The 24,839-nt window shown below is 39.3% G+C and overlaps 1 protein-coding gene across 1 annotated transcript; it reads left to right on the top strand.

Annotated features, from left to right (window-relative positions):
* The first annotated feature begins 534 nt into the window (after window positions 1-534).
* Window positions 535-1,582, top strand: LOC122010839 (probable CCR4-associated factor 1 homolog 11). Its single transcript, XM_042567311.1, has one exon. It carries the CDS (start codon window positions 701-703, stop codon window positions 1,580-1,582), a length of 882 nt encoding a protein of 293 aa, XP_042423245.1. The 5' UTR covers window positions 535-700.
* The last annotated feature ends 23,257 nt before the right edge of the window (window positions 1,583-24,839 follow it).

The raw sequence follows: 24,839 nt of genomic DNA, 5'->3' as shown, positions 1-24,839 counted from the left end.
TTATAAAAGATTTTTGTAAAATAGTTTCTCCACCTCTCAAATTATATAAGATTAAATGAAGGAGAAAGTAATTTCGAGGACCATCTTATAAGTCAATAGGTCATGAAATAAAAACTTAAGAGGTTTCTAAACTCAATAGGTTTTAGTTTTAAAATTAACTTTGAGTTTAACGTATGATTTATCCAATTAATCCACGGATCGGACAATCATTTATTGGATTTGATTTCCAGTTTTTTTTACGTATACTTTTAATTACTTTATCAGAAATTAGCGTAAACATTTGGTTTTAAAAATTTTTTCAAACCAAAACAAATGAGTGGAAATTTCACAAAAGGCAAATAATGACGAAATTACACGTACGTGAAATTTAATTAAAGAAAGAAAAGGAATGATTGGATGGCAACAACTTTAATTAATTAATTAATACTAAACCCCTAGTTGAGTTCGCTAATTGCTGCTGGATTTATCCTTGACTTAAAGTCCTGATTAATTCCATATATATCTCCTAATATTTCGCAGCAACTAATTCTGTTGAGTGTGTTTGCGATTTTCCCGCTTTGATTTTGATTTGCTGCTGCTCTATTTAAACTCCTCCGATCCTTCCCTTCAATTTCCACTCCAACTCGATCGATCGAAACCTAACATCTCCTCGATCTCCAGCTTCCAGTACTTTGGTATTTCTAATATCGTCAAACTCATAATGGCTGTCGCAGTTGTCAACAACGATATGCCAATTTCCTCTTCCGCCGCCAGCACCAGCAGAATCGAGGTTCGCTCCGTGTGGGCTCATAACCTCGACGAGGAGTTCGCCCTTATCCGCTCCGCCGTCCCGTTCCACCCCTTCGTCGCATTGGACACCGAGTATCCTGGCGTCGTCGTCGCTTCCAAAAATCCCTACTGCACCCTCACCCTCCCCCAGCGCTACGAATTGATCCGTGCCAACGTCGAGGCCCTCCGCATCATCCAGGTCGGTCTCACCCTCTCCGACGCCGCCGGCAACCTCCCATGTGCCATCTACAGCGACGGCACTTGTGTGCGTTACGTGTGGGAATTTAATTTCCGTGACTTCGACATCAACCGCGACCGTTACGCCCCTTCCTCCGTCGAGCTGCTCAAGGCTAATGGCATCGACTTCCAAAAGAATCAAATATGGGGCATCGACTCTTGCAGATTCGCCCAGCACTTGGCCACCTCCGGCTTGCTTTCCTTTGGCCATTTTTCTCCCGTCTCCTGGGTTACCTTCCAAGGCGCCTATGACTTCGCCTTCCTAGTCAAGATGCTGACATGCGACTGTAAATTACCAAAGACCGTTCGTGAGTTCTTGCACCTCGTTCACTTCTTTTTCGGCAAAAGGGTGTTCGATGTGAAGCACCTTTGCAAGCATTGTCCTGGGCTTTACGGAGGATTGGAGCGGGTGGCCTCTACCGTCCGAGTTGAGCGAGCAGTGGGCTCTCGACATCAGTCCGGCTCCGATAGCTTATTAACATGGCAGGTGTTCTATCAAATTGCTTCTCGTGTGAATCCACAACTCATTGATCGTCCAGAACACATGGGAACACTCTATGACCTCCAACTGCAATAGTAATCTAGTTGTGGCTAGCTCTAGAGTTCATGGCTTATCACAGTTGATAATGATTCTGTCAGCATTAGCTTAATTTGTACACAAAATTAATTGTTCATTGCTTCATCGAATCTTTTTGTATTTAAGTACAGATTATATGTTATCGCATCATCAGATATGCAAACAAATTGTCAATATTAATTCTTAATTTGGATAATGAGTACTTGTTGTTTTACTTTGCCTTAAATCATCCCCTCGTGTATTCTGGATCATACTCTGTTCAAATGGTTTTTTTTCCCTTTTATTGATAGTCATATATATCGTAGCCTCTAGTGGTTTAGAATTTATAGTAACTATTTTAGTGATAGTGTTGGTGCTACAGAGGTGAGCGTTTGTTTTTCTCTTTTATTGATCGTCATCGTAGCCTACAGGAGTTTATAATTTATAATAACTATTTTAGTGAATACTGTTAGAGTTACATAGGTGAGCGGTGCTTTGCTCACCTACTGGGACAAGGGAAGGATGACCGATGCATAGGAAAGAAGGCAACGCATGCAGGAGGATTCGAGCTCTGTAGATCATAAATTTTTTTTTTCGGATTTAACCACGTGACTTTAAACCATTCAAATCAAAACTCTTTTAAGGATATACAATTAATTAATAGGTAAAATTAGTAATAACCTAATCTCATTCTAAAAAAAATATTATTTAAGATGTATTCGGAGGCTCTGTGGATGTTTTTTTTTTTGTTAGATTTTATTTTCTTTCTATAAAGGTTATTTTCATCTTTATTTTTGAATTCAAATCATATTCTAATATCAATAAAATTCTTACACCCGAAAGATATATTTATCTGTGAAATCGGATGGTATCATATAATGACAATATGAGAAGTAAATAATCGATATCAAACTCAGATCAAGTAATTTAAATATCGACATAAAATGAAAACATACTAATCTTTTAAATATCTATGTGTGTATGTATGCATTAACATGTGAATATACTAATTTACATAAACTAACAATTATAATATTATTACAAAAACATTATTGATTCCACGAAGGAAAGAAAATAATAAACAACAATAACATAACAAAAAATAAAACAACTTGAACAAAAATCCAAACTCGAGTAGAACCGATAGCTAAGACCTTTGAGCGATATGACACATCCTCTACCTGCTAACTTGGAAATATAGGAAAAACAAGGGGCAGTGAGTATAATAATTCAGTGGGTATAAGAAGATAGTGCATGCTACTATACATAAGAGGATCAAAGGATGCAATCTCAGGTAATAAATACTTGCTATCAAAGTAAGAGTACCAACATAAAATCATCTTCTAATCAAACCATAAACAACAATATAACTCATCACTAACTTGCTCCAGCAGGTATAACCAATAAATTGCCTGCATAAAGCAAACACATAACAAGCACATAACAAACATATATCAAGTTTTAACAGCACACAAACTCATGCTATCACTATCTGATCTAGGGGGCAGTTAAGGCCACTGTCTATGGACAAACTCATGATACTGTTGGTGCACTTAGCACTAACGGTTTAACTCAAGTTTTGATGAATGAAAACACAGGTTATAGTTTCGTTGTTATCTAACACTCTGACCGAGTGTACAGGAGAAGCCCAGACAGGTCGACAGGCTGACCTGATGTCTGGTACGAAGCCCAGCTAGGTCGACGGGCCGACCGGATAGCTAGCATGAAGTCTAAACGAGTTGATGGGCTGACTGGACGTTTGGCACGAAGTCCAGCTAGGTCAACGGGCTGATCTGATAGCTGACACGAAGGCTAGACGGGTCGAATGGCTGACCGGACGTCTGGCAAGTAAGTGGAGATAAGTTACTGGAGGGGATTGACTGTGATGACACGTTTCTGGGAAGGGAACATTAGGCGTCGATCTGGCTTAAACCCATTTCGGATATCTAAGTCGAGATCGTGACTAGATTCCGGTCTCGAGGAGACAGAATCTAGCTAATACTCTACTTGTTGGTTTTAAACTGTGCTAACACATTGTTTTGCAGGATATATATATCGTATGTTTGCCTCCGGACTAATATTTTCTTGCAGGAAGAAAATTGCTGGAAAACCAGGGTCCGGGCGCCCAGGATGGATCCAGGCGCCTGGAGGCAAATTTCTATCGTCAATGTTGCCTTGCCACGTGGAACATCCTGGTTGGGTCTGTTACGTCATATTCAGGGCGCCCGAAGGGATCCGGCCGCCCTGAACCTCTTATATAAGGAGGGTAAAGGTTGAAACTCAACACAACATCGAAAGATCTACTCCTCTGTTCTCCTGCGACGCTGCGAAAGCTCTCCGACAAATGTGCTATTTCTATTTCTGTTTTTTATTTATTTTAGGTTTTTTTCACTAATTAATTCCTGTACTTAATTTGTAATCAAACTTTTCAAATTATTAGTGATTGCCCATCGAAAGCACCCTTACGTGCGACCATTGGAGTAGGAGTTGCCAAAGGCTCTGAACAAGTAAATCTTTGTGTTTGCTTTGACTTAATTATTTTCCGCTGCTTACTCTTGAATTTTTAATCGAGAGCAGGTACCGCTCTGATTTGTTGCAACCACCAATCAGACAAGGGGGTGAAACCTTTTTCATTTTGTTTCTGGTTTTCAGTTTGTTTTCTTAATTTTCCAAACTGGTACTATTACCTTTTAGGAAAAAAAATTTCGTCGCAATTAATCTAACTTCGTGCAACACCAATTCAGTTTTTTTTTCAGTTTATCTTTTCTTCTCCCGCACTACTAACCCAAGAGCAAGTCTTGGGACTCTCTCTATCTATTTTTTTTCCTTGTGTGCAGGTTAATTATGTCTAAAATTGAAGGCTTCAACACAGTACACCCTCCCCTATTTAACGGGGATGATTTTTCGTACTGGAAGAAGCTGTAACACCCGTAAATTTCCTCTATTCTAAAAGAGCAAAAAAAGAAATAGAAGAAGAGAAAAGAAATAAAAATATATTCATATATGACCCGGGCTAGGATTTGAACCCGAGACCTCTTAGTTGAGATTGGTTTAAGTAGCTATTAGATGGGTGGTAAAGCATCACATGAGTAATATGAAACAATTTATTATATGTAGATTATGTGTGAAGAGTTACTCCAACTTCCACTTAATATAAAAGTGGATGTATGAGATCAAAACCTAATTTTGATCTCCTCTTCTCCTCTAGCCGAAACTTCTCCTCCCTCCTTTCTAGTTTTGGCCAAGAACCCTAGGGCTCCAAGCATTAAGGCTTTCCAAGGGGAAAATCTAAGGAGAGGGTCTCTCCCAAGGAGGTAGTTCGCACGAGGAAGGGTGGCTTAGAGATTTAAAGCGTGTAAGAGAGAGGATTATCTTCCCTACATCTTTTAGTAGTAAGATCTAGCGAAAAGAAGTAAGTATCTCTCACCTGCAGTATGAGTAGCTTTGGTAATACATGTTACGATATGTTTTAAGCGTGTTGCATGTTATAATATGCTTATTGCAAGTTAAAGGAGATGGATGCTATGATATGTAGGATGTCCTCTAAAGTTTTTGGATCAAGAGCATGTTTAGATCATCTTGATTTGCATCCCATTAAGTTTTGGGACTAAGAAGTATAATCAGGTGCCTAAAGTACTTCCCTATATGTATGGGGGAAATTAAGCGCACATAAGGTATTTGGCTAAATGCCAAGCAAGTGCAAGTACAAGAAATTAAAAGTTAAAAGAAAGTATTTTACTTTAGAAAGACATGTACTAGACATAAAGTCCATGGGTGGGCTCCTAGATCGCCCCTAGGCTCCTAGACTGCATAGCAGTACCTTGATAGGTTCGGGATTAGCTATCTCAGATCTTATTAAGGATGCGCGCAAAGTGGTACAATGTCGGACCCAAACAAGTGATTATTATTTTCACTAATTATGTAATATAAAATTTTCAAACTTCATGGGTTGTCTTAGTGGAAGTTTCCTAAATTGAGAATTTGAATTATATTGTGTAGCTTTGATGAACTCTATAATATGCCCAGAATCCTGTGTTCCTTACACTACTAGCATGGTTTGTAAGTTGATGGTTTTCATGATAAACTGGTTTAAAAATACATGTCATGTATATATTTCCGAAGTATGGTTTTAGTGTGAGTTATTGTCAAGTGCATGTTTGTGTTTCCCTAAGCAGTTTTAAAAATATGTTTACATTGTATTATTTTGTGAGTAGATGGTACTTACTAAGCATCCGCTTTTAAATTTGCATTTCCTTATACTGCTGATAAAGGAAAAGGAAAGCTTGAGTAGGAGGATGCAGCAGGAGCAGTGTGTGTGTGTGTGTATGTAATGGAACAATGGAAGGAGATCAAAGAATTTGTTATTGTGGGAACATGTTAGAACTTGAGTATTTTCTTCTCTCTGCTTTACATAAAATACTGTCACTAATTCTTTAGGATGAATTTATTGGTTTGGCAGAATTTAGAGTGGCAAGGTTAAGTGAAAAGAGGGGAGAACAAGCTCTTTGGTAGAGCAGGGTGTGAGCCTTCGCATGGCCCGTGGCATGGTCGTGCGGGTTCACATGGCCTCCCACTGCTTGCTTTCGTCCAAGGTGACAAGGCCGTGTCGAATCACACGGGTGTGCACCTCTTCCCCTCGGCCAAAGTGACATGGCCGTGTGGAATCACACGACCGTGCACCTCTTCCTCTCGGTCAAAGCTACACGGTCGTGTGGGTTCACACGGCCGTGTCTCTCTTCATCTCGGTCGAAGTGACACGGTCGTGTGGGTTCACACCGACGTGCCCCTCTTCTCTGCTGCCAAGGGTCACGGTCGTGTGACCCTCACACGCCCGTGCCCTGCGCTAGTCGGGAGTACACTACCTATAATAGCCACATGACCCAGACTCGTTAGAAGCTTTAGACTCTCCTTCAGCTCTGCTAGGCTCCAAGTCATGTCCTACCAGTCGTAACAAGTTAAAATATATCTTTGAATTGAGTGGGATGTAAAAGGTAGGAATGCCGAAATTTACAATATACAGAAAAGGGTAATGTTTGTCATGTGAGTTAAGGTTAGTAGAAAGGTGAGCATTTCAGTTTGGTATCAGAGCCAGTTCCATCTTTCCATCACACACATCAAGCATTGATCCTGCAGCTTCCAAGTAAGAAAGTAACTTTCCACAACTTTTACGCATTTATTCCTGTTATGATTAGTAAGAATTGTTGTTATGATTGAGCATGCTTATACATAAAGTACTAATAATAGAAAGTAAGAATGACGATAGGCTGAAGCAAAATCTCACTGGTTGGTCCACGGATATGTATAATGGCTAGAGGACGATAGGCTAGACAGCCAAGAATTAATGAATCTCAACAAGAGACGAATGAATTTGCACCACCGCCCAACCTCTTAGAAGGAGTAGCTCAACTACAGAGACAATTGGTAGAGCAGCAGCAGGTTATTGCCACCCTGACTGCTAATCAACAAGCTTCTCCTGTAGTCCCACCGAAAGCCAATATGGTGACACCTACTATAGCCGAAGTTCCATCAGTCATACATGTAGCCCCAGCAAAGGTAGTGAGGTAAGAAGCATACCTCATCCAGTGGCAGAAACTGAAATCAGAGAATTTCTCTGGCACCAATGAACCATGGGATGCCCAGACATGGTTCAAACCCCTGGAGAGCATAATATAGCTACTGGACTGACTGGAGGTAGAAAAGATAAAGTGTGCCTCCTTCTGCCTCATGGGAGATGTAAGAATTTGATGGGAACGGGTCAAGGCAAAAAGAATAGTGAATCAAATGACCTGGTCTGAGGTCGAGACTGAGTTCTTTGAAGAATTCGTTCATATGCGAGTCACGAACAAACATTACGATGAATTCACGGAATTCCGGCAAGGAAGTTTATCAGTTGAAGAAGCCATGAAGAAATTCAATAGGCTGGCTCGCCAATGCCCTGAACTAGTCAGCACAGAATGAGAGAGGGTAAGACTAATGCTCAAGATGTTGAGGCCATAGATAGCTCTGAATGTAGCTGGCAGAATAAATAGATCGTAGACTGTAGAAGAGTTGGTCAGTAGCGCCCTGATCACGGAGCATTACCTGAATAACATCAAGCAGCAGAAGCCAGTACAGATTGAGAACAAACATCAAGGGAGTTCTGGCACACAGAAAACTCAGGGTCAAGGTTCAACCTGGAAGAGAAGCTCCAAGAGAAAGCAGTGGAGTAATAAGAAGGGAGGATCCGTAAGCAAGCAGGCTAAGTATGCCACGTGCTCCACATGCAGAAAGATGCATCCTAGAATCTGTCACAAGGGCACAAGTGGTTGTTATACGTGCGGCCAAGAGGGGCATATAGCCAAGTATTGCCCGACCAAGATCCACCTACCTCCAGAATAACCTATTCAGTATGGAGACAAGCAAGCACAGTTACACCAGATGTAGGTCGCGTTGGAAGGACCTTATGTTAGTTAAGGCATATTGGAGGCTCCACCAAGTGTTACTAATGCTCGAGTTTTCTTCCTTACCAGAGAGGAGGTAGCAAACGCCTCCACTGTTGTCACAGGTCAGATACGCATTTTTAGTCTATATGCAACTGCACTATTTAATACTGGGGCAACCCATTCGTTTGTCTCCATGGCATTTGCTAAAAGAATTGGTATACCCACGGAGGTCCTACGCGGACAATTCTTAACGACACTACTCTCGAGAGAGATAATGACATCTACGTACTGGCTACGTGTTGTACCAGTCAAAATTTCCGACAGAGAACTGTGTAGTGATCTGATAATGCTAAACATGTTTGACTATGATGTTATTTTTGAGATGGACTTTCTGAGCAAGTATGGTGCTTCCATCGAATGCCATAAGCGAAGAATCCTATTCCAACCCGAGGCAGAGCATAAGTTTGAGTTTATTAGAGAATCCAAGAAGAGAACCCAGAAATTCTTATCAGTCATAAAAGCTTAGAAAATGTTAGCCGATGGATGTTCTGGGTTTCTAGCTCATGTGGTTAATACCCAGCAAAAAAGAGACCAAAAGTTAGAGGAAGTTAGAGTTGTATGTGACTACCCAGAAGTGTTTCCGAATGAGTTACCAGGCTTGTCTCCGGATAGGGAAATTGAATTTGAGATTGAACTCATCCCTGGTACCCATCCAATCTCAAAGGCACCCTACCGCATGGCTCCGGTAGAATTGAAAGAACTTCAGGGACAACTACAAGAGCTTCTTGACAAGGGTTTTATTCGCCCTAGTCACTCACCATGGGGAGCTACGGTGTTGTTTGTAAAGAAGAAGAACGGGTCCACGTTAATGTGTGTGGACTACCGAGCGTTGAACAAGGTAACAATCAAGAATAGGTATCCCCTACTGAGATTTGATGATCTATTTGATCAGTTAAAGGGAGCCACAGTCTTTTCCAAGATAGACTTGCGGTCCGGATATCCTCAAGTGAAAGTGAAAGCTAATGATGTGCCGAAGACAACATTTCGAACGAGGTATGGGCACTACGAGTTTGTAGTTATGCCTTTTGGAGTGACGAACGCTCCTGCTACGTTTATGGATCTCATGAACAGAGTATTCAAAGCATATTTGGACAAGTTTGTAATCATCTTCATAGACGATATCCTTATATACTCCAAAGCTCAGAAAGAACTTGCTTAACATCTGAGGACAGTATTACAGAATCTTCAGCAGAACCAGCTGTACGCCAAGTTTTCCAAGTACAAGTTCTGGCTTAATCAAGTGTCCTTTCTAGGTCATATTATTTCCAAGGATGGGGTTTTAGTAGATGCAACAAAAATAGAAGCTGTAAGTAAATGGAATAGACCAAGAATGTCAGTTAAATCAAGAGTTTCCTTGGATTAGCAGGATACTATAGGAAATTTGTAGAGAACTTCTCAAGGATCGCCTCACCACTGACAGCACTTACCAGAAAGAATCGAAAATTTGAGTGGACAGAGGATTGTGAAAAGAGTTTCACTGAACTGAAAAGGAGACTGACCAGTGCCCTAATCCTGACTCTCCCAGAGAATAACGAAGGCTTCGATATTTACAGTGATGCTTCTAAATTGGGACTCGGGGTTGTACTGATGCAGAATGGCAAGGTCATCGCTTATGCCTCGAGACAACTTAAGGATTATGAGAAGAACTATCCTGCTCATCACCTTGAGTTAGCAGCGGTAGTCTTCGCTCTCAAGATTTGGAGGCATTACTTATAGGGAGCTCAGTGCAAGATTTACACAGATCACCAAAGTTTGAAGTATTTCTTCACTCAAAAAGACTTGAACATGAGATAGGGGAGATGGCTTGAACTGGTCAAAGACTATGACTGTGAAATCCTCTATCATTCAGGGAAAGTGAACAAAGTGGTAGATGCACTAAGTAGGAAATCTTATGTCGCTCTATTGTCCTTATCTGCCATGGCCCCTCCCCTACAGAAAGAAATAGCAAATTTTGGACTTGAAATCATTACTGGGCAACTCTCCACTTTGACATTAGAGTCATCCCTGCTTGCAGATATACAGAAAGGGTAGGAGGAAGATCCTATTATTCATAAAATCAAGCAGGGAATACAAGAAGGAGGAAATGGAGAGTTCCGGGTATCAGACCATGGGATACTATACTATGGTGATCGCCTATGTGTCCCTAGTCAAGAAGAGTTGCGCAAGAAAATTTTAGATGAATCCCATGGAACACCCTATGCAATTCATCCTAGTTCCACCAAGATGTACCAAGAAATAAAGGAACGCTTCTGGTGGTCTGGAATGAAAAGAGATATTGCAAGTTATGTCAGTACCTGCTTGACATACCAACGGGTTGAAGCAGAACATCAGAGATTGAGCGGAGTTCTACAGCCTATCCAGATTCTAGAGTGGAAGTGGGAGGATATATCTATGGACTTCATAGTAGGATTACCCAGAACCACGAATGGTTAACATGCTATCTGGGTAATAGTGGACAGATTGACCAAGTCTGCTTATTTTCTAACTATCAGAATATCCTACTCTATTGAACAGCTAGCGCAATTGTACGTTAAAGAGGTCATCAGATTGCATGGAGTTCCCAAAACCATAATTTCTAATAGAGATTGGTTTAAGTAATAGCTCATTTTTATAAGGAATGAGATTGTAACACCCATAAATTTCCTCTATTCTAATAGAGAAAAAAAAGAAATAGAAGAAGTGAAAATAAATAAAAATATATTCATAAAAGGCCCTGGCTAGGATTTGAACCTGAGACTTCTTAGTTGAGATTGGTTTAAGTAGCCATTAGGTGGTGGTAAAGCATCACATGAGCAATATGAAACAATTTATTATATGTATATTATGTGTTAAGAGATGCTTCAACTTCCACTTAGTATAAAAGGGGATGTATGAGATCAAAACCTAATTTTGATCTCCTCTTCTCCTCTAGCCGAAACTTCTCCTCCCTCCTTTCAAGTTTCGACCAAGAACCCTAGGGGCTCCAAGCCTTAAGACTTTGCAAGGGGAGAATCTAAGGAGAGGGTCTCTCCCAAGGAGGTAGTTCGCGCGAGGAAGGGTGGCTTGGAGATTTAAATAGTGCAAGAGAGAAGATTATCTTCCCTACATCTTATAGTAGTAAGATCTAGAGAAAAGATGTAAGTATCTCTCACCTGCAGTATGAGTAGCTTTGGTAATACATGTTACGATATGTTTTAAGCGTGTTGCATGTTATGATATGCATATTGCATGTTAAAGGAGATGGATGCTATGATATGTAAGATGCCCTCTAAAGTTTTGGGATCAAGAGCATGTTTAGATCATCTTGATTTGCATCCCATTAAGTTTTGAGACTAAGAAGTATAATCAGGTGTCTAAAGTGCTTCCATATAAGTATGGGAGAAATTAAGCGCACATAAGGTGTTTGGCTAAATGCCAAGCAAGTGCAAGTACAAGAAATTAATAGTTAAAAGAAAGTATTTTACTTTAGAAAGACATGTACTAGATACAAGGTCCATGGGTGGCCTCCTAGATCGCCCCTAGGCACCTAGACCGCCTAGTAGTACCTTGATAGGTTCGAGATTAGCTACCTCGGATCTTATTAAAGATACACGCAAAGTGGTACAATGTCGGGCCCAAGCTAGTGATTATTATTTTCACTAATTATGTAAAACAAACTTCATAGGTTGTCTTAGTGGAAGTTTTTTAAGTTGAGAATTTGAGTTATATTGTGTAGCTTTGATGAACTCTATAATATGCTCAGAATCCTGTGTTCCTTACACTACTAGAATGGTTTTTAAGTTGATGGTTTGCATGATAAACTAGTTTAAAAATATATATCATGTATATATTTTCGAAGTATGGTTTTAGTGTGAGTTACTGTCAAGTGCATGTTTGTGTTTCCCTAATCAGTTTTTAAAGCATGTTTACATTGTTGCATTTTCCTCAAGCAGTTTTAAAAAGCATGTCCTTTTTTAATGTATCGTTTTGTGAGTAGATGGTACTTACTAAGCATCCGCTTATAGATTTGCATTTTCTTATATTGTAGATAAATGAAAAGGAAAGCTTGAGTAGGAGGAGGCAGCAGGAGCTGTGTGTGTGTGTGTGTGTGTGTGACGGAACAATGGAAGGAGATCGGAGAATTTGTTATTGTGGGGACATGTTAGAACTTGTGTATTTTCTTCTCTCCGCTTTACATAAAATACTATTACTAATTGGTTTGGTAGAATTTAGAGTGGCAAGGATAAGTGGAAAAAGGGGAGAACAAGCCCTTTGGTAGAGCAGGGTGTGACCCTTTGCACGACCCCTGGCACGGTCGTGCGGGTTCACACGACTACCCACTACCCGCTTTTGGCCAAGGTGACATGGCCATGTGGAATCACACGACCGTGCCCCTCTTCCCCTCGGCCAAGGTGACATGGCCGTGTGGAATCACATGGTCGTGCACCTCTTCCTCTCGGTCAAAGCTACACGGTCGTGTGGGTTCACACGGTCGTACCCCTCTTCTCTACTTCCAAGGGTCATGACCGTGTGATCCTCACACAACCGTGCCCCTGCGCCAGCCGGGAGTACACTACTTGTCAGGGCCACACGAACCAGACTCGTTAGAAGCTTTGTACTCGCCTTCAGCTTTGCTTGGCTCCAAGTCATGTCCTACCAATCGTAACTAGTTAGAATATATCTATGGATTGAGCAGGATGTAATAGGTAGGAATGCCAAAATTTATGATATACAGAAAAGGATAATGTTTTTCCTGTAAGATAAGGTTAGTAGAAGGGCGGGCGTTACAGTTGCGGCAGGTTGCTCTGTCAAGGGCTCCGCTGGTCCACTCATGGGTAGTGTGACGCAGCGTGGTAGCAGGACAGTGATCCCTCCTCTGGATTGTCTCAGGGAGATGAGAGCATTGAGCTCCCCCACTTATGCTTTGGGATAAGGAGGATAGGTGTACTCCGACAGCATCCCGTTCACTCGGTCACTCAGGAGCAGTGATGACAGAGTGCATGGTTGTCACAGCCCTACCCACTCTATCATACCATCGTGTTTGAGACGTCTGACTGGCGTCAGGGGTGACCAGGACATGTTGCATCATATGCACTGACCCATTTATTGCTTGTGTTTGCTGCATTTTATATGCCGCATATTTGGTGGATGCATTTGTTTGACATGCATACAGGATTTATGATACTCTAGGTCTGACGGCCTTGTTATCCCTATACCCAAGTCCTAGTTAGTACAGATACTCCTGCTCCTTACAGTTTTGCATTTTTCATATGATATATATCCAGGAGACTGTACGCATATTTATTATTAGTTGTTATTTCTTACTATGCATGTCAGTAGTTACCCGATGAGAAGTTGACTCACCGTGTTGATATTATTATTTCAGGTTGAGGCTGTCCGGAGGATTTCCAGTCGCGAGTTCCCCCTCCACATTGCGAGGATTTCTGTTTTAGATCTTTTCTTTGGTTTTCTTATTATGTTATCGTCTATGTTTCCAGACATGTATCTTTTTGGCACTTGGATCTTGTATGGTCTTTTATTATCGATGAGTTTTCATATGGTATATTTTTTTACATGCCTGCCCGGTCAGTAGAAGAGGTAGGTTTGGATGTATGTTGGTGATTTAAGTTTTATGGATGTATTTGAGTAGGATATAAAATTTGAGTTTTATGGGTGTAGTTGAGTAGGATATTGGAGATGATTTCCTTATTGTTGCTTAGGTTAGGATTTACTATTATACTGCGTGGTAGTCACTTTTATTTTATTGTATGTTTCCGGCCGTGTTAGCCGTGTATGGTTATGTTGTAAAAGAGTTTCAGATTGTCACCCGTACAAGGGAGATGCTGCCGAAATTTCCTCCAGCAGTGACTCCCCCGAGGTATGATAGAACCCCTTATGTTCGACCTGATTACGGGTTGGTTAGCTTTTTTTCGCACTATTTTAAATCTGACCAGGCAAATTCAACGAGCTTTAGCGCTGGCCAGCCAATCAGAACCATGTCGGGAGGTGTTCTCCTCGATTGACTTTGATTGTTACGTCACCTTGACTTTGACTGTCATGTCATCTCCTGAGTCCACTTGTTACAACTCGTATCAATATTATAAAAGTTTTTTGTAAAATAGTTTCTCCACCTCTCAAATTATATAAGATTATATGAAGGAGAAAGTAATTTCGAGGACCATCTTATAAGTCAATAGGTCATGAAATAAAAACTTAAGAGTGTCAGATTAAGTTAAAGAATTGAGTCATCAATTACTTGTAGGGGTGTAAGTAAACCAAGCCGCTTATGAACTATTTGAAACTTGATTCGATAAAAGCTCATTTGAACTTGTTTAATGAGGCTCGTTAAGATAAACAAACCAAGCTCAAGCTTTATAATATTCGGCTCGCTAGCTCGTGAACATATTCGTTAGTAATCTCATGAATCAATTTTCAAATGAAAAACAATAATTTTGATATTGAATTTATAGATTTTATATTTTATTTATGAAAAATATAGATAAATATAATAACTTTATTTATTAGAATTAAATTGTAAATTTTAATAATAATATTATAATTTTCTCTAAATATATAATTTAATTTTTAATAAATATTTAAATTTATAATTTATATTTATTAAGTTCATCTAGACTCAACAAAAGCTCGAATAATCTCGTGAGCCACGAATATATTCATTAAATAAAGCTCGAGCTCGGCATGATTATAAATGAGTTAAACTCAAATATTTAAGAGTTCAGCTCGGCTCGATTACACTCCTAATCGCTTACTTTACTTACTCATGGGAATGTTCAATCTACACCTAAATCTTATCAAATTCAACAATTGTTTGCCATGACACTCATCAAAATAACAAATATTATGTCTGATCCGGTGGCAAGGAGCAGGGGCCCACAGAGGAAGGGGTCAATGGTACGAAATAGTCAAAGGTTCGACCAAGCAGGGAGGAATCTCTTGGCCGACCGGCCTGGGTAGACCCCGGACCGGTACGAATACAGCTCGACCTCGGGTCGAGTTTTCGACGCTCACCAGCTCTTTTATAGAGGAATCGCTATGCCGAGTAGCTGGGCTGCTATGCCGAACGGCAGAACGACTAGCTGGTGCCCCTATCCGAGTATATGACCAATCGGCCGGCTCACCCGATCCGAGGCACGTGTATACCCAGGCGCCCAGGAGGCCAAGCGATCAGCCCGACCGACCCGGTTAAAAACAAAGAGCTTAGAAGTGGACAAAAGGGGCAGCTAGTGATATTATTCTCGAGACGTCAGCCGCCGACAAGCAGCATAGTCGACGGCCGGGCCGTTCCAAAAATCGTATGGAGGAAGTTTCCGCTGCCATGACAGAGATATGCTCGGACAATTGAGGTATGGTGTCAGGCATGCTTTTCTGAGACAGTCATTCTAAAGTATGCTTTGCGAAGCATGCACGCCTTGGGAAGTGTGCACGCGCCTCTCTGGGGTCCTATATAAGGACCCTCGAACTTCGACGGAGGTATGATTTTTCTTCTATTCTACTGTAGCCACAGTCTCTGTTTTACTTGTGATTCTTCTCGCCGCCGTCTGATTTGAGCGTCGGAGGGTCGTCGCCGGAACCCCTTCCCGGCCAGACTTGGTTGCACGTTCATCGGAGGCTTACGTCGTCGTGAAGGTCACCTAGGAGTAGTAGAGAGCGCCATGTCCCCAGTTTCCATCGACTCAGTGCACGGACAGGATCAAATTGGCGCCATCTATGGGAACACACCTGAATCCAAGCCGAGAAGATGGAAGAAGTTTGACGGCAACTCATGGTAACGCTCTCTCCCGAGGAACTCGAAGCACTTATTCAAGCACGAGCCGTAAAGATGGTTGAGCAATAACAGAAGGCCCAAGCAGAAAGGATAGCGCAACAGGCCACCTCAGTCTCTAGAGGCCGAGCGGCCATGGAGGACCGACCGGAATAATATTCTACGTGGGCTCAGAACAAAGGGCAGACCGGTACAGCGAGAGACGCACTGGCCGCCCCCATTCCATTTCATCGGGCACTGTTCCAGACCCCGTCGGAGCTGGCCCTAGCCAACTAGGGATCGTCCAATGAAGCGCCCGTGTGAGATGCCAGAAAGGGGAAGGCACCGCGTATAGAGTCATCTCCCGAGCGGGTCAATCACCTGTTCTCTGAGGCGATTTTACAAGACCCGCTCCCGAAGCATTACGCTCCAATATCGATCGGGGAGTATAATGGCATAACTGATCCAGACGACCATCTCAATAAGTTCGATAACGCAGCTACTCTCCATCAATACACCGACGGAGTTAAATGAAGAGTCTTCCTCACTACATTATCCGGCTCGCTCAACGCTGGTTCCGGAGGTTGCCGGATGGATCGATTAAGAGTTTCAGAAATTTTTGAATGACATTCCTCCATCACTTTGCCAGCAGCCGACGCTATCAGAAGACTAGCGTCAGCCTCTTTTCCATGAAGCAAGGTCTAAAAGAAACTCTCCGAGCCTAAATCCAGCGCTTCAACCAAGCAGCTATGGACATCCTCACGGTCTCGTCTGAGATCATGATGCATGCTTTTACACAAGGCTTAGTCGATGGGGGCTTCTTCCGCTTGCTCATCAGAAAGCCGCCTCGCGACTACAACCACATGCTGAAAAAAGCTAGCGAGTTCATTAACGTCGAGGAAGCACAAGCGGCCTGAAAGAAGGAAGCGACGGGCGAGCCCCCATCCCAAGCCGAACGGAGAACTCATGTCAACCATCAACCGCCAAAAGGGCCATGTGCCGAGGGGATGAGGACACCTCAAGATTTCAGATCGCCAGCCAAAGGGCAAGGTATGGACGCCCATGTTTTGCAAAATCCATCAATCAGCCACGCATAATACTCGAGACTACCGAAGTCTCCCCCGGTCAACTAGCCCGAGCCGAGGAGCTATCATCGCCGGTCTCCTTCACCGGACAGGTGAACTCAGCATCAACACGCCGAGCGGCGAATAGTTCGGCGTTCACCGGAGCGGCACCATCATCAGCAACAACATCACCAGCCAAGGGCCAACCCTCGAGTCTCCCACGAGCAAGCCAGACCATCTGCTCGGGAGGAAGAGAATAGAAGTAATTCCGCAGGGGGGGAAATCAATATCATCGCCGGTGGGCCAACAAATGGGGACTCCAACCGAGACCGCAAGTCGTACGCCCGACGATTGGAAATACATGTTGTTGGATGCAGCCAAGAGAAGGCGAGCGGACCGGCGATCAACATTGGGCCTGGCGACCTCGAGGAAGTCGAAGTGTCGCACGATGACGTCCTCATCATCCTAGCGGTAATAGCAAACCACACTATTCATCGCATCTTTATTGACACAGGGAGTTCGATCAATAATGTTCAAGAAGGCGTTCGACCAGCTCCAAATCGAAACCACGCCCTTGTTTGGATTCACGGGGAATGAAGTTCAGCCAGTCGGTTAGATTAAGTTGGCCATTTCGCTCGAGGAAGAGCCACTCAGGAGGATACGGACTACCAACTTCATCGTTGTGGATGCTTCCTCTGCGTACAACGTCATTTTGGGTTGACCGACCCTCAACGAGTTTCGGGCAGTCGTCTCAACTTTCCACCAGAAGATCAAATTTCCCGTGGAAGACCGAGTGAGAGAAGTTAAAGGCGTTCAGTTGGCAGCACGACATTTCTATGTGAAGATGGTGCGAGCAGAGGCGAGGTCCGCTCGGAAGGCCCCCCGTATCGAGGTAAACACTATAATCGAGAAGTCGCCTACTTTTGTTTACGAAGAAAAGGAGGAGGTACAGATTCATCCAGATCGACCGGAGGCCACAACGTTCATAGCTTCTGATCTGGAGGCAAGCTAGATGAAGGAGTTGATCAGATGTCTCCAACAAAACCTAGATGTCTTCGCATGGTCGACACATGAGCTGCTAGGAATCTCGCCGAGCGTCGCGCGGCACGAGCTACATGTCTAGCCGGACGCTCGGCCCGTCAAGCAGAGGAAGAGGGACTATAGCGCCGAGCAGAACGTCATCATACGGGCAGAAGTTGAGAAGCTTCTGCAGGCCGGCCACATACGCGAGGTGTAGTTCCCGAGCTGCCTCGCAAATGTGGTGCTAGTCTCCAAGCCTTGCAACAAATGGAGAGTCTGCATCGACTTCCGCGACCTGAACAAGGCATGTCCGAAGATTTTTACCCATTGCCCCGGATTGACCAAATGGTAGATTCGACCGCTGGGTGCGAACTGATATGCATGCTGGATGCATATCAGGGTTATCACCAAGTGCCGCTCGCCCGGGAGGATCAAGAGAAGGTCAGTTTCATCACGGCGGACGACACTTATTGCTACAACGTCATGCCGTTCGGACTGAAGAATGCGGGGGCTACGTACCAACGGCTCATGAACAGGGTGTTCCAGAAGCAGATCGGGTGAAATCTAGAGGTATATGTCGATGATATACTCATTAAATCATTCCGAGTGGCCGACCTCTATGTAGATATAGAGGAAACTTTCCAGACACTACAGGCGTACGGGATCAAGTTGAACGCGCAGAAATGTCTGTTCGGAGCAAAGGGTGGCCGTTTCCTAGGCTACATAGTCATCGAGTGAGGCATTGAGGCCAACCCTAGCAAGGTCAAAGCGCTACAGGATATGCCACCGCCACGAAACTTAAAGGAAGTCCAGCGTCTAACGGGCCGCATAACAGCGCTATCCCGGTTCATCTCTCGGACGGTCGATCAGAGCACGCCCTTCTTCAAGATCCTGATGGGAAAAATTGAAGGCCTACCTAAATTCATTACCTGTATTAGCTAAGCCATCTGTCGGCGAGCCCCTTCGCATTTATCTGTCTTCAACCGAGCATGCGGTCGGTTCGGCGCTAGTCAGGTAGAACGGCGAAGAACAGCTAGTGTATTTCCTTAGCCACATCTTAAAGGATGCTGAGTCTTGCTACACTGGTCTTGAGAAACTTGCCTTCGCACTTGTTTTGGCCGCTCAAAGGCTCCGGCCATATTTCCTGGGGCATACGATTATCGTCATGACGAATAGCCCCTTAAGTCGAGTTCTACTGAACCCTGAGGCGTCCGAGCGGCTGATCAAATGGACGACAGAACTTAGCGAGTTTGACATACAATATCAGCCTTGAACGACAATCAAGGCACAGGAGTTGGCAGACTTCATCACTGAGGTACAAAACCCCGAGCCCGAAGCCACCTGGAAGGTGTATGTGATAGATCATTGGAAGCGATAGAGGGGGGGGGTGAATATCGCTCGTTTTAAAACTTTTCTTTTCCTTTTCAAATCAGAAATGTGCAGCGGAACTTAAAGAAAGAGACACGTTTTATTTATTTCGTTCGAAGCCTAGCTCGACTCCTACTCGAAGGCCCGCGGTCCTTGACCGCACCGATGGGCAAACCACTATAACACTTCATTCCGAAACCTTCGGAGAGAAGTGGATCGTACAGTTACAAGGATGTAAGATAGTAACACTCTACTTTCTTATAGAATTAAGTACAATACAAAAAGAAATATACCGACAATGGAAATTTAAAGTCGAAGCTCGTTCGGATGGAGTAGCTTTGCAGGACTGAAGAGAATTCGTCGCACGACAAGCTTGCAAACAAGCACTTGAATAGATCAGAAAAATTATTCTTTTAGCCTCTATCTTCGAGCCTGATTTTTTAGGTGTACTGGAGGTTCGGTCTACCGATTCCTCTGTTCGGTCGACCGAACCCGCTCCCTTCCTTCCTGGCTGAAGTTCGAAGCTGGCTCAATCTTTTGCATTTACTGGTCTTTAATGGTTCGGTTGACCGAACCCCTTTTTCGGTTGACCGAACAAGCTTTTCCTTGTTCGTCAGAATCTGCCGTGATCTTGATTTAATGCAGCCTTAATGTTGATTGGATCAGTCGACCAATGTCTGGGTTCGGTCGACCGATCAACCCTTCTTTCCTTTCCTTGCTGATCGGTGGTGACAAACTGGCTTAGCTGAGTCACTAGGTTCGGTCGACCGATCCTACTGTTCGGTCGACCGATCCAACTTAACCTGCAAGACAGTGTTAAAAATAACCTGCAACACAGATATTAGACCAAAACAACCTACAACACAGATATTAGCATAATAGTATAATAATGAGAAATAAAATAATAGTAGAACTGTTCTTGATCTAAACTTGGAAACCTTCCCGATTTCTTCAGTTGGATCAGCGACCTAAAGTTGTTCCCTTCGGGAACCCGACCTCACTATCGCTCCTCCAGTTTGTTTACCTCAACCTACCTACCAAACTTTGATCCTCCAGATCTAGTTTGGACTTTTCACTCAGCCTTGATCGGCTCCCCAGGACTTTTCCTTCGATCTTCGGTCCTCCAGACCTCTCGATCACTCTGCCAAGCCTCAACCCACTTGGACTTGCACATGGGTTCCACGACCGGCTAAGATTTCTCTGCCTAGCCTCCAGCTAGGACTTTCCCAGTTGAGTAAATATCCTGCACACTCAGTCAACTTGTTAGATCATAACAAGACTTAACTTGAACCTTTGACAACATCAAAACTTAGGTTTGATTCTGGTGCAGCTTGCACCAATAATCTCCCCCTTTTTGATGTTTGGCAACCAAGGTTCAAAGTTAAGTTAAAAATAAGCAACAAGTAAATAAACAAAAAGTTTAACTTTTAAGTTTTCCCTTTGAGTTAACTAACTCCCCCTGAATTCACTATCTCTCCCCCTTTGACACACATAAAAAATAGGGGCAGAACCAAAAGTATATATTACTAAGTCAAGAAATATTTTGAAAAATTCAAAAAATGATATGTTGAAAAGAATAAAATTTGAAGTAAATTAAAACATTTGAAATTTTATATTTTGAATTTTGAAAAACATTAAAAAATATTGAAATTTTTTCTTGTTTTTTAAAAGGAATATTTTGAAAGAATGAATATCTGAAAAATACTATTTTTAAAAGAATGAATATTAAAAAATATTTTGAAAAGAACGATTTTTAAAAAAATAAATTTTTAAATAACATTATGAAAAATATACTTTGAAAGTTAAAAATATTTTGAAAAATATTTTGAAAAAGAATGAATGTTAAAAAATATAAAACTCTTGAATTTTGAAAAAACATTCGAAATAACATTTTAAAATATTTTGAAAAGAATGAACTTTTAAAAAAATAGAAAAGAATGATTTTTTTTTTTAAAATATTTTCAAAAAGATATTTTGAAAAAATATTTTGAAGAGAACGAATTTCTGAAAAATAATATTTTGAAAATAATTTGATCAAAATAGTATAAGCTTTAAAAATCTTGATTTGAAGCTCCCCCTAAAATTTTTGAATTCAAGGTTGGTAAATTTGTGCTGATCCCCAGTCATGTGTCTGGAGCGGCCGCTGTCCATGATCCATTTAACTAGAGCTTTGGATTCCTATACAATGTAGGATTAAACCAAAGTTTGGTTAAAAAAATAGATCGAGTTGTAGAGTTATAATTTTAACTAGATTAATAAGTTTTAATTTAGGATTTCCTTTAAGTTTATAATTTTAAGTTTTGATTAATTCATTAAGTTTAAATAAATTTTTCATTAAGTTTAAAATAATTTTAAGTTTAAGTTAAAGTTAAATTTTAAAATGAGTTTAAAATAATTTTTAATTAAGTTTAAGTTAATTTTTGAAATAAGTTTATATTAATTTTTTAATTAAGTGTAAGTTAATTTTTTAAAATGAGTTTAAAATAATTTTTAATTAAGTTTAAGTTAATTTTTGAAATAAGTTTAAATTAATTTTTTAATTAAGTGTAAAATAATTTTTAAAATAAGTTTAAAATCATTTTTAATTAAGTTTAAAATAATTTTTAAAATAAGTTTAAATTAATTTTTAAAATAGGTTTAAACTAATTTTAAATTAAGTTTAAAATAATTTTTAATTGAGTATAAATTAATTTTTAATTAAGTTTAAATTAATTTTTGATTAAGTTTAAAATAATTTTAAATTAAGTTTAAAATAATTTTTAATTAAGTTTAAATTAATTTTTAAAATAAGTGTAAAATAATTTTTAAAATAAGTTAAAAAAATTTTAGAATAGGTTTAAATTAATTTTTAAATTAAGTTTAAATTAATTTTTAAAATTAGTTTAAATTAATTTTTAATTAAGTTTAAATTACTTTTTAATTAAGTTTAAAATAATTTTTAAAATAGGTTTAAATTAATTTTTAATTAAGTTTAAAATAATTTTTAAAATAAGTTTAAAATAATTTTTAAGTAAGTTTAAAATAATTTTTAAAATAAGTTTAAATTAATTTTTTTTAAAATAAGTTTAAAATAATTTTTAATTAAGTTTAAAATAATTTTTAAAATAGGTTTAAATTAATTTTTAATTAAGTTTAAAATAATTTTTAAAATATGTTTAAAATCATTTTTAATTAAGTTTAAAATAATTTTTAAATTAAGTTTAAAATAATTTTTAATTAAGTTTTAAATAATTTTAAAATTAAGTTTAAAAAATTTTTAATTAAGTTTAAAATAAGTTTTAATTGAGTTTAAAATAATTTTTAATTAAGTTTAAATTAATTTTTAATTAAATTTAAAATAATTTTTAATTAAGTTTGAAATAATTTATAAAATAAGTTTAAAATAATTTTTAAATTAAGTTTAAATTAATTTTTTTAAAAAAATAATTTTTATTTAAGTTTAAAATAATTTTTAATTAAGTTTAAAATAATTTTTAATTGAGTTTAAATTAATTTTTTATTAAGTTTAAATTAATTTTTAATTAAGTTTAAATTAATTTTTAATTAAGTTTAAAATAATTTTTTAATTAAGTTTAAAAATAATTTTTAAAATAAGTTTAAAATAATTTTTATGTTTAAAATAATTTTTAAATTAAGTTTAAATTAATTTTTTTTAAAAATAAGTTTAAAATAATTTTTAATTAAATTTAAAATAATTTTCGATTAAGTTTAAAATAATTTTTAAATTAATTTTTAATTATGTTTAAATTAATTTTTAAAATAAGTTTAAAATAATTTTTAATTTTAAAAAAAATTTTAAATTAAGTTTAAATTAATTTTTTTTTAAAAGAAGTTTAAAATAATTTTTAATTAACTGTAAAATAATTTTTAATTGAGTTTAAATTAATTTTTAATTAAGTTTAAATTAATTTTTAATTAACGTTAAAATAATTTTTTATTAAGTTTAAAATAATTTTTAAAATAAGTTTTAAATAATTTTTAAATTAAGTTTAAATTATTTTTTTTTAAATAAGTTTAAAATAATTTTTAATTAAGTTTAAAATAATTTTAAAATTAATTTTTAATTAAGTTTAAATTTATTTAGTTTGAATTAGATTTGAATTAGGTTAGAAATTGAATTAGATTTGAATTAATTTAGAAATTGAATTAGTTTGAATTAGAATTAATTTAGTTAGAAAGAGGTTATTAAACCCATGTTAGATTTAAACTTAGCTTTGGGTTAATCAAGCAGGCATCCTAAGGATAAGTTTCAGTTCAGTGGCGAGACATATGGCCTACTTGAATATCATTAGACCACTTGCTGAAGACTTTCCAAACTGTTCCTGCCCAAAAAACTTAATACTAAATTTTGGTCTAACTAGCCCATGTTTGACTGGGGTAACTTCGGTCAGATCCACTAAGTCTAGTGCACCAAGTAGAATTCCATATTCAACCTAGACATGCCTTCGATAGAGTTTCCTTGACGTACTATTATCACAATCCATTCCGGTGCTATGTTATAGGGTTTGGTAAACCTTTTTCATCTAACCGTTCTAATAATCCTAATCCTAAGTATTGAGTTTGGTTTAATTAAGTTGGTTGGATTGTTTTTCTTGTTGATCCCCCTGAGTCATAGCTTAGATAAGGTTTATCTAAGTAATGGACTTGACTCTTGGGGACCAAGTAGAAATTTGGTTTAATTGGTTTGATTAACTGTTTTGTTTGAACCCATGCTTGGACTTGACTTCTAACATTTTGATTAATTAGAGACATGTATGATTTGTTTGTTTTGTTCGGTTTATAGCCAAGCTCCGATTTGTTGTACACAGCTCATTGCGAACCAAGTACCATATTTAGACACTTGGATCCCATTTCAAACTTTTCCAACATTTTCTTGAGTCGCTCGACTTGACCATACAAGTCGGAATTTTCTTCCTCAAGTTTTTCAACTTGAGTCGAAGTTCCGACTTGAACTTGGTTGGTCGAGTCACTCAAGCTAACTTGTTGCTTAAGGTGGTCTATTTCCTTAAGTAACAAGTTATTTTGTATTTCCGATTTTGCTAATTTTTTAAACAAACATTTAACTACTTTAAGCAAATTTGACTTTGAATAAATCGTTACCATATTCGGATCTTCCGATCCGGTGCTTCTCTCGGAATCGAGGTTGATCTCGGACTCGTATTCTTCGTCGGACTTGGACTCGAAATCTTCGTTTCTTGCCATAAATGCAAGGTGACTCGAGTGCTTTGTTTGCTCCGCGTCGGATTTGTCGGAAGAGGTTTCGTCCCATGTCGCTTGAAGAGCCTTCTTCCGTCTTGTCGATTTGGGTCTTTCTTCTTTCCGATTTGGGCATTCATTTTTGAAATGACCCTTCTTGTTGCATCCATAACAAATCATTTCTGATTTGTTTTGGATCTGGTTTGGTGGAGTCTTTTTGGAGCTTCTTCTAAACTTCTTCTTAGTCAACAGTCTTCGGACCATGTTGACTAATTCTTCTTCATTAGTTGAGTCAGGGTCTGATTCGCTTTCTAACTCGATCTTCATTTTTGATTTTTTCTCTTTGCTCGGCCCTGCATACAAAGCAACACCTTTCTCGCCATGGCTCATGTTAGATTACTCGTGTAGTTCTAATTCACAGAATAACT

Source organism: Zingiber officinale, chromosome 8A (genome assembly GCF_018446385.1).
Source record: "Zingiber officinale cultivar Zhangliang chromosome 8A, Zo_v1.1, whole genome shotgun sequence".
Classification (NCBI taxonomy): domain Eukaryota; kingdom Viridiplantae; phylum Streptophyta; class Magnoliopsida; order Zingiberales; family Zingiberaceae; genus Zingiber; species Zingiber officinale.
This window is presented reverse-complemented; position numbering and strand designations above follow the sequence as displayed.

Coding starts and splice junctions, on each gene's coding strand:
- LOC122010839 (XM_042567311.1), top strand. CDS start 701: ATGGCTGTCGCAGTTGTCAACAACGATATGCCAATTTCCTCTTCCGCC.